Source organism: Lolium rigidum, chromosome 3 (genome assembly GCF_022539505.1).
Source record: "Lolium rigidum isolate FL_2022 chromosome 3, APGP_CSIRO_Lrig_0.1, whole genome shotgun sequence".
Classification (NCBI taxonomy): Eukaryota; Viridiplantae; Streptophyta; class Magnoliopsida; order Poales; family Poaceae; genus Lolium; species Lolium rigidum.
The window spans coordinates 3659847-3670686 of NC_061510.1; the positions used below are offsets into that span (position 1 = coordinate 3659847).

The following is a 10840-nucleotide window of genomic DNA, read 5'->3' on the forward strand; positions in this document are numbered from 1 at the left end:
GCGGCCCGCGACGTGTCGGGCTTGCATGACGTCGGCTAGCCAACGGGCTCCCGAAAACACTTCCGCAACGGTCCGATTTTCCGTGGCGGAAGGGCGCCCAAGCGCGACGGACCGAAAAATCGTCGTTGGACTTTGCCTGACGCAGTTTCGACAACAGAACCCATATCGTCGGGTTAGGCCCATAGGCGACGAAAAATGCCCCTTAGTTGACGATTTTGGGACGTTGTCTATCAGAACTTTTCTTGTAGTGTATACCTCCCTGAGTTCGATAAACCTTGGGTGATCCACTTAAGTGAAACTTGTTGTTGTTCTACAAATCTCTGCATTTGGAGGTCCAACACTGTCTACAAGAATAGAAGCTTGCGTGGACATCACCCTCCGGCGAGGCCGAGCCACACATCCTCGCGTTTCCACCTCTCCATCTCCCACCACCACCTCCCACCCTCCCACCAAATTTTTCACCGGCTTTTCTTGGTTGCGCTCCTCCAACGGCCCCAGCTCCCTCAAGATCCAGATTCAAGTCGACGGCTTGCCCTTCCACTCCGGCGTTCCCGGTGGGCACTGGAGGAGCTCTACATCGACTCAAGAGAGTGGTCGTCGAACGGCCGTCCCTCGACGAGCCATCCCCGGATGAATTTATATTGCCAAACCAGAAAACATATTAGTCAACAAATAGAGCCCAAAACCAACAAGAAAATTCAGCCCAAATCATTTTAGTCCAAAGCTGCTGGGGCGTTGGTTGGATTGGGCTTGTTTTTATTTGGGATCAACATCTATTTTACCACATGGGCCAGCGCAAATAATTCTCTATATGTATGTGTTCTTCTCCAAATTTGTCGCATCAAATTTTGCTCAAATAATTTTTGTTAACCTTCTAGAACTTGACTTGTGCAAGCTAAATTTCTGCAGCCATTGACTCTCAAAAAACGAAAACACAAACTGAAGAACTGAAACCCAAATTCAAATATTCTACGATATCATTCAAACACAAACTGCACTGCTTCTTCAAACTGACTATTTTCTACGATTTCATTCACTGCCTAAACTGAACTTAGCACTAACAAACCCCACTTACATGATACAACTATTTCTGTTGCAAATAAAAGAAAAACAGATCAACGATACAACAATAAAATGCGTCAGCCATCATGTTGGACTGCTTCTTCAAATCCATCATTTTTTCAGCTTGTTATTTATCTTGTTCAATTTCCCTTTCAGTTCATCATGAACTGCCCCCAAATCAGGTCCTAAATCTCTGCACCCGTAATGGCACCGGTCGTCAAAATGCCCTCCTTTTGAAGCCTACAAAGGTATGCATCAATCCACTCGAAATGACCGCAATGCTTTAGATTCTGCAAATTTCCCCAATTTCAACATGAACCCTAGATCCAAAATTAAAAGGGAAAAACGCAATCAAAAAAAATCCAAATGGATGCGACAGAAAAGAGATCTAACCTGCCCCGGCTGTGGCAAGCTCTCAAATTTCATGAAATCGCGTCCGGCGTTGCCATTCTTCTCCGTCACACAAGTCAACCGATTCAACGGCTCAACTAGTGCGCAGTCAGGGCAGCGGGTCAGCAAGACTGGACTGTATCGAGGGAAGAAAAGGTAGGGGGCAACGAGATGGTAAGCAATGGCACGGGCTCGCACGAGTGGTGTGGGGTCCACATTGAGTTGGATAAGTCGTCGGTCCCACGCTGAGCAGGTTAAGTTGTGGTCCCACCTAGACTAATGGCTTGTTCTAAGCCTAAGAGCATCCCCACTCGTTGGCGCTCCCCACGCCCAAATCCGGCGAAATTTTCGTCCGGATTGGAGGAAGATTTGGCGTGGGGAGCGCCGAAGTTCCAGCCGTCCCCCCGGCAGGAAACCCCCAACCTCGACCATTTAACATATTTCAAACAAATTTAACATAAAATTTAACAAGTTCGGCGACCAAGAGTACGAAAATTGTTGAAACAAATTCGGCGATAATCAGTACAATGTTTAACAAGTGCTGAAACAAGTGAAGCACACAATTTCACAATTTTTCAAACAAATTAAGACAGACTAGTTGGCGTCGGCGTTGGCGCTGCCTCGGAGCCTCCATATGTGCTCCACCAGATCATTTTGCAGCAGAATCGATGCATTGTAGAGTCTCGAATCTCCCGGCGCATAGCAATGAAGGCGGCCCATGATGGAGGCACTCGGTGATTAGGCCGTGCAAGAGGACCCTCTCTCTCATATGGTGCTTCTTGCTCAGCCAGTAGGAACCGGATGCTTTCGCTCATTTTCAATAATCATATTGTGTAGGCACACACAGCAGTTCATCACCTCCCACATCCGATCTTTGGACCAAGTCATAGCGGGGAACCGGACGACAGCAAATCTCTCGCCGGAGGACACCAAATGCACGCTCGACGTCTTTTCGGCAAGCTTCTTGTTTCTTGACAAACTCGCAAAGTTTGGGGGTGCTAGGGTTCGAGATAGTCTTCACAAATGTTGCCCACTTTGGATAGATACCGTCTCGCAAGGTAGTATCCTTTGTTGTAGTGCCGACCATTGATCACATAGTCCACCTGGGGAGCATGACCCTCAACAAGTTTGGAAAAGACCGGGAGCAGTTTAGGACGTTGATGTCATTGTTGGATCCAGGCATACCAAAGAAAGAGTGCCAAATCCAGAGATCATGGGTAGCCACCGCTTCAAGTATCACAAGGCAGCCTTTTTTGTGACCCTTGTACATTTCCTCGCCACGCAAACGGACAGCTTCTTCCATTGCCAATGCATGCAATCAATGCTTCCAAGCATCCTTGGAAAACCTCTAGCTTCATTTGTTGCAAGGATCCTCCGAGTGTCTTCGACAATGGGTGATCTCAAGTAATAGTCCCCGAACACCGCTATGACGGCCCCGCGGAACCGGTAGAAACAATCAAGGGCGGTGGACTCCGCCATCCGAAGATAGTCATCTGCAGTATCACCGGGAGCTCCATACGCCAAAGATCCTCATAGCCACCGTGCACTTCGCAGTGACGAAAATCCAACCAAACCAAGTGCAACCCGCCTTGCATCTCGAAGTAGGGATCAAAGTCTCGGATGGCATACACAATTTGCGTAAATAGCTTTCCGCTCATCCCGAAACGACGCCGGAAAACACTCTCACCGTGCAATGGATTGTCGGCGAAGTAGTCGGCGTACAACATGCAGTAGCCCTCCATTCGTTGTCTCGGCTTGCACTTCCGGCGACCCGGTGCCGACCCACCACGTCGACCGCGCTGCCGGTCCGGCGTACATGCTTGCCAAGCAACCGAGGATCATCATGTGCTCGTCGTCTTGGGCGGCCGCTGCCATCTCTTCTTGCATAAGCTCGACGAACATCCGCTCCTCCTCTTCGTCCGAGTCCATGGCCGGCGAGGCAAATGGACGAACACCGACGGGCGTGGTCGAGGCAACCCGAGCCGCGAGCGACGAGGAGCAGGCCAAAGTCGGAAAACAGGCCGGCGGAAGAGCAGCCAGATAGGCCGTCGTCGAAAGACGGCGGAATATAGGCAGGTGGGGAAGGAGGGACGGCGGAATCTGGGCAACAAGACGGCGAGGTGGTGCCGGCGGCGAGAGAGATACGAGGGGGTGGCGGTGGGGTTCGTGTGTCGACTCACCGACAGATCGGGCCCTTCCCCGCTTTTCACTCGTCCGGAGTCCCCGATAGGTCCCCGGGGGGCCGGGGATGGCCTGGGATCGCCGGATGAATTTAGGCCCAAATCCGGACGAAAACGAGGAACCGGGGGCGCGACTGGGCCGAATTTCGCCGTCCGGATGGGAAAAACGTCGCTCGGGGGCCTCGTCGGGGAGACGAGTGGAGATGCTCTAACAAACAAATGTCTTATATGAGCTATTTCAACTAGCAAAAGCGTCGCATGGGAGCTATTTCGGCCAATGTCGTCGCATTTCAGGCTATTTCCCTCAACTGTATCGCACAGGAGCTATTCGCCCCCATGTGCATACGAGCAGCGGCACACTCCTAACCTTGTGGGCGGTTGTTCTAAATATATTACGCAGGGCGAAGAGATGCTGCTGGCCATTATTCGTATCAAACCAATAGCGATTCATACAAGCTAAATCTTCTAATCAATGGTGGGCCAATAATGAATTTTTTTGCATATGTATTAAGACGCTCGGCCTGATTTCGAAATTGTCCAGAGTTTTATATGTTGTTTTCATTGCAAAATGATGGGTATCCGTAACTTTCCAATTACGAGTACGAGAATTGAAAGACATGAAAATTCTCAATTCTCTACGGCGTCTAGGAGATAGATAGAATATTTTCAGGAACAAGAAAATAATGGCAACGAACTGCTCGGACCATGTGAGCAGTTCCCAGTTGCTGATCGGACGGATCACAGTGGTCGACCGCGAAAATGGACGGCCAATGCTTGGCCACGTCACTTGATCCGACGCTCAGGATTCAAGAGGCCTGGATTGAGGTCCTAAAGTGCAAGAATGTTTAAAAGAGATGACCACTTCCGTAGCATAGCAACATTTGCCGTAGTGCTACCGGTGTTTGCTCCGGTTTTTCACAATCTTTCTGCTCTGAAACCTTGTTGGTGGTTGCAAGAATGCATGCCTTGTTCCCCGGGCTCACATTTTCCGTCCTCCTCCTATCCAACAGACGGCGAAAATTTCTGGACAAAAGATGTCTTGCTTCCATTGATTGATACGGACGTAGTACGAGTCACCAAGTACTACCGACTGATCAGTTAGGCATCATTGTCTGATCAGTTAGGCATCATTGTCCCGCATAGGGCATGACACTACACGTGTGTTGCAATAATCCTACACTTACGGGAGGATTTCTTACGGGATTTTGGTGTAGGTGTAGCATTGCTCCGTGTGTTGCCATTGCCAAGTAGCTGCGGGGTCACTCACACAGATCTTTCCGGAACGCTCTGGCAGTTCAGTTCGGTAATCATGCAAACAGATCGCATAACAAAACTGCACCACTAGAAGTTTTATATTGGCATCGATTGTAGTAGTTTGTCTGCCAGAATCCCTAAAGCTTAGCACACGCGCGACGTGCGCCCTCCCGGGAAAGAAGTAAAGGAGTGAAGATGGGCATCAACGGCGCTCTCCTCTTCCGGCAGCATCAGGAGCCGGCATGGTTCGTCTCCTTTGCCATCCTCGGCGCTGCCTACGTCTTCGCCGTCTTCTTCCGGCTCCTGGCCCACCTCGCGCTCCTGCTGCGCCGCCCCACGGACCTCCGTCGCCGATACGGCGCCTGGGCCGTGGTCACCGGCCCGACGTCCGGCATCGGCCGCTCCGTCGCCCTGGAGCTCGCCCGCCGGGGCCTCAACCTCGTCCTCGTCGGCCGCGACCCCGCCAAGCTCCACGACATCTCCGAGACAATCTCCACCACCCATGGCGTTGACGCCAAGACCGTCGTGCTTGACCTCGCCCTCGTCACCACCCCACAAGGCGACGCGGCGCTGGGGCGGCTCCGGGAGGCTGTGGAGGGGCTGGACGTCGGGGTGCTGGTGAACAACGCCGGTCTTGCAAAGCCGTGCGCGGTGTACCTGCACGAGGTAGACGTGGATGCGTGGGTCAGGATGATCCGGGTGAACCTGTGGGCGCTCACGGAGGTGACAGCCGCGGTGCTGCCGGGGATGGTGGAGCGGGGCAGGGGCGCCGTCGTCAACATCGGCTCCGGGTCCAGCGAGGCCATCCCGTCGTTCCCGCTCTACTCCGTCTACGCCGCCTCCAAACGGTACGACCGCTCTGTGCCTCTGTCATGTTCGCTAGACATGTCGATCGGGGGTAATCTTGCGCGCGCTAAACGTTTTCTGTTCTTGATTCTCTTCTCTATGATTTTGATTTGCTTTTCTTCCATATTTCACTGTGGTAAATACATGAATAGATACATCAGAAAGGGTTTAAAACTTCAGATTCCATTTCCAGGTACGTTGCTCAGTTCTCCCGGAGCCTTTACGTCGAGTACAGAAGCAAAGGGATCGATGTGCAATGCCAGGTACCTTAATCGTGTTTCTATATTTCATACTTTCGTTGTTTTAACCTTTACGACCAACTACTTTTCACGAGAAGGAAGAGCAAAATAGAGGAGCCATCCTAGTGCAGAGTGCAGATTCCATGTGGCTGACTAGAGAAACAAAACAATACCGTTCTGAGCAGTGCACGCGCATAGCCGCTCCATATCACAAATAAATATGCTTTGAAAACGTTGACAATAAATATTGTTCCAAACATTTAGATCGAAAACCTGTTAAATTATGGTCTGATTTGCCTGAAAAAGTTATTGATAGCATACTATTTTGTGTTCATACATATCTTAACGTAAAATTAGCTCTCCAAGATAAATCTTGAAAACCACATGGATATCCAAAACGAGATTTTTTTTTGGTGATATCGAGAGTGTATATGACATTGCAAATCCAATGATTCAAGATCATGGCCAGATTGTTTTACCCACTAGCGGCGAAACCATAACAGTTTATGATTTGCGAGAACCAAGCGTTAGCTTGGTAGCTAGATCTCGGTGCGGTCCACCTGGGTTCAACTCTTAGCAACCAACGTGGGCTCCGATTAAACATGATACTATGCGCGTGAAAAACATCAGAGAGGTCTCATCTATTTAACAATGTATAGCCAAGAAAGGGATTATTCTCCGTCGATCAATTTTTATTGTTTATGCTTTGCACACATGTGTATTGATTAGTTCTGCACATCAAGCCTCGAAAACTCTAATTTCATTACAAACATCCTTGATGAAGTAGGACTAAAATGGGTATGTGTTACCTGGTCTTATTTGGGATTGACGAAGTACGCTCTTGTTACAACCATCCTTTTTGATGAAGTAAACTGTAGAAAATCTGCAAATCTAAGGCTAGCCACGTCGATCTTGGATTCCACAACTCTAAACTAAATCGATCTAATAGCATATGTGGTGCAACTACAGGTCCCTCTATTCGTGGATACGAAGATGACGGCAGGTGTGGGGGGATCAAGGAAGCGGCAAGGCCTCCTGTCACATCTGACGGTGCCTACTTCAGACGCGTACGCCGGCGCGGCGGCACGCTGGATCGGGCATGGCCAAGTCTGCATACCCAACCTCGGCCACCGGCTCCAATGGTGCCTCTGTCGCGTCATGCCGGACCACCTCCTTGACGTGCTACGGCTCCGCAAAAACCTCCGGCAGCGGGCACTCTTCCAGCAGCTTCGGTCGGTGAGGGTCAAAGGTGGCCTAACGGGCAGCGAACAAAGCTAGTTTGTTGGTGTTCTATGGTTGAAGGAATCTACGATACTCTCTCCATTCACAATTATCTCACGTTCTGGATTGAGTTAAAGTCAAACTTTGTAAAGTTTAGCCAAAAATAGAAGAAAAAAAGTCAATTTCATAACATCAAATGCATGTAACTTAAACATATACTTTATTGCGATTCTAATACAGTATATTTTACAGTGTAGATTTTAATATGTTTTTCTACATATTGGTCAAACATTACAAAATTTAATTATGACCAAACCGAGAAAGCAGTTAATTGTGAACCATTGGAATATCTGTGTGACCGATATGTTCCTTTGACGTCTGAACCGCACTTTGCTTCAAGTCGTTGTTAAAAGAAGCTATAAGATGATAATTTCATTACCAATATGTGACAACTTTATTAACCGTTGGCCGACAACTTTGAAGGCCAAAAAGCACCAGAACATATCAACATCCGCTCTAATTTCGAGTATCTCATTGAGGAAAAACTGACAATGAAGATGGTTTGTAAATCAGATTCATGAGTTGTTAGATAAAAAATAATTTTCAATTTTTTGCACAAAACTATATAATTTTGACATCATCCTACATGCACGGGCATGCATGCCCACACCACCGTCTCGCTAGATTGCAAACACCAGCACCTCCACGTCCTATTAGCACAATGATGAGAAAAATAACAATCCAAAACATATTAATGTGAGGCCAGACTAAGAGGCATTCAACCTCAGGTAGCAAACCACCGTCTTTCAAGACAATGCCTTCATCAAAAAGAAAAATAGCCATGTTGTCATACGCAGCCAACGAAGGACAAGTCGTGGGTTGTCACTTCAGGGAGACGTTACTACTTAATAGAGGCATTCACCTCAAATTTCAATCTTAATTCACATATCCTAGAGATGCAAGTGGGCTAAGATTAGAGTTCCCTCTATCTGCTTTGGTTAAAAAATGAACTATTTTTTTAGATGATGTCATTATTTTATTTTGTTTTTTTGCACTAAAGAGGGTAAAGGTATCGTGTGATCGGTGGCATGGCAAGTTAAAAGCACACCACAACTAATATTGGTGGTGTGGCCACTTTTAATGTGTCACCGGTATGGGCCTACCAATAGTGTGCCCAAAACTATGCTACGCAACCTATGTATGGGACCCATTAGTCCACCAGCCCGAAAATTACATGTGGCGTCGCAAATTTTCAACACACCACTAATGTCAACACCCAGATTTTTAAGTCCGGATGCCTATTATGTCATTCATCGCAATCCCAGGAATATTGTTGTTGCGAGACATAACAGTTGATATCATAAGTCATCATTCATTACACACCATCATTGTCTTACAAGAGGGGATCACATGATCCAATCTTACACAAATAGTTGATCTATTGATCAACGAACAACATAGTGGCGGAAGCGTAGTAGAAGCGGACTATCTATTTCCACAGGCCAACGCTTGACGTTAGGCGACTCCTAGTTGTTGTAGACGTCCTGCTGACCGTCATCCTCATACTGCTGCTCTTCTTCATATTCTGGCCATTTGAATAGCCAGGGACACGACCGTGAGTACTTCAAAGTACTCGCAAACTAATACTAATTAACTAAGATCAACTTAAATAAGGGGTACTAAGCTCTAGTTTTATTTGCATAAAGCCAATTTTATTTCATAAGTATTTCATCAAGACTAAGGTTAAGTTAACTAGCTCAAGTGGGAACATTAGTGTCATTCCCACAACTCAGTTGTGGTTTCAAGTTCAAGTCACCACATTCAAATTCAACCATAATTTTCACATAATTTTTCTAATGATGGAACAGTATGGCCTTTCCAATTGTCCGTAACCGTGGACACGGCTATTCGAATAGTTTTACACTCTGCTGAGGTTGCACACTTGTGCCACAACATTTGATTTCATCCGTCAGAGACAACTCTGAATAATCGTAACTCAGTACGCGGATCATCAACCCTAACCTTTCATTTACACCTCCTAGTATAGGCACCTCTCCCCATGAGCTTGGCCTCCCGGTGAAAACCAACCGTTAACCCGGGAACTGCACAGGGCTTGGGCCGGACAATTCACCTCATTCACGTCATTTCACATTTCTCGGAGGAAGCCTCGGCATAACCCCTATGACGCTTGTTTAGAGGGAACCCATACTAAGACATATAAACTTCTAGTTAGACCCTACCCATAATCAGGTATTGTGGGGGTACTTGTCTATTGGAAAGGTATCGCATCCAACCAACATCAGTTTTCAATCAAAAATCACTATCTTCTCTTGGTCATATTCACCTTCAATATTCCTTTCATGATTTCACCATCATCATCCAATGTTCCCATCTAGAGTAGTCAATTTTAGTTATTTAGCACTAGCCACTAGTCATGAGGGGTGCTAGCTTAGCAAGATTTCCCTAGGCTAACTTTGGTGATATTGCTCTACTCTAGACCAAGTGAATCATGAATCAAAAAGTACCTCCATTAAAAATAAAGTAATAAAACTTGAAAGCAAAACTTGTAGTAAAACTGGGATGGGCTTAGTAAACATGAAATAAACAGGTTGAGTGCCTTGCTCTTGGAGAGCTTTGCACTTTGCAAGGGTATTAGCTTGCCTTGATTGTTGTACTGATCAAAGTGGTCTTCTTCTCCTTGGGTGTAGACCTCCTCCTCCTCGGCGTACTCCTCGGTACTAGCGTCTAAATACGGGTATAATACACACAATCACCACACAACTCAAATACTAAGCTAAGCACACACATGCATCACTCTTACTAGTCTATCATAACAACATGCTTAGTACATGCATTGATTTAATTATTATTCTTAAAAAGGGTAATTTCTTCTCATATAAATATAGATTTGTATTTCTATTTAGTTCTTGAGAGAAAATAATTTCCCTTCATTAAGTCTTATTACAATTTAATTTCCCTTAATTAATATCATATGACCTAGGTTGACCAAGGTCAACCTCTTCATAATCATTATTTGGGAAAAAGATTTAAATGAGGTACATCACCTCATGCCTTTTAATAACTCTTGACTAATGATTTAATATCATCAACTAAGTTAATATGAGGTTTAATTTGACCATGGTCTCTTTTTCATATTAACTTAGCTGAGACAAGATTTAAATGAGAGAGAGGCTCTCATACATATTAATAAATAATATAGTGATTTAAAATGCACTAGAACTAGCCATAGGACCAATTTTTAAGCAATGATGTGATCATACAAACAAATATGCAATATTTTTACATAATCAGATAGGTATATTGAAATATGATTTTTGAGAGTTGGTTTCATCTTAAAAGCATTTTTATTCAATTTTTAATAATTAATTGAAGTGGAAAAAGGCCCTGCCTTGTTTATTTTCTCAGATTAATTCGACAAACAATCTAGGGTTGGGACCAGTGTAGTTTTGTAGACATTTTCACAAGGTTTCCAAATATATAAAATTTGTTAAATTTGGTTTAGTGAATTTTATTCTATTAATTTTTGAAAACAGCATCAGAGGCTAATTAATTAAATTCGAAAATCTCAATTTGAATACGTGGGCTTAGGCGGGAAAGAGAAATGGGATGCACAGGGGAAAAGAAGTT

The 10840-nt window shown here is 45.8% G+C and overlaps 1 protein-coding gene across 1 annotated transcript; it reads left to right on the forward strand.

Moving 5' to 3' along the window:
* The first annotated feature begins 5081 nt into the window (after nucleotides 1–5081).
* On the forward strand, nucleotides 5082–7249 carry LOC124704744 (very-long-chain 3-oxoacyl-CoA reductase 1-like). The gene is made up of 3 exons (XM_047237006.1): nucleotides 5082–5734; nucleotides 5926–5995; nucleotides 6941–7249. The coding sequence occupies exons 1-3, from the start codon at nucleotides 5082–5084 to the stop codon at nucleotides 7247–7249; spliced, it is 1032 nt and encodes a 343-aa protein (XP_047092962.1).
* Nucleotides 7250–10840: the final 3591 nt, after the last annotated feature.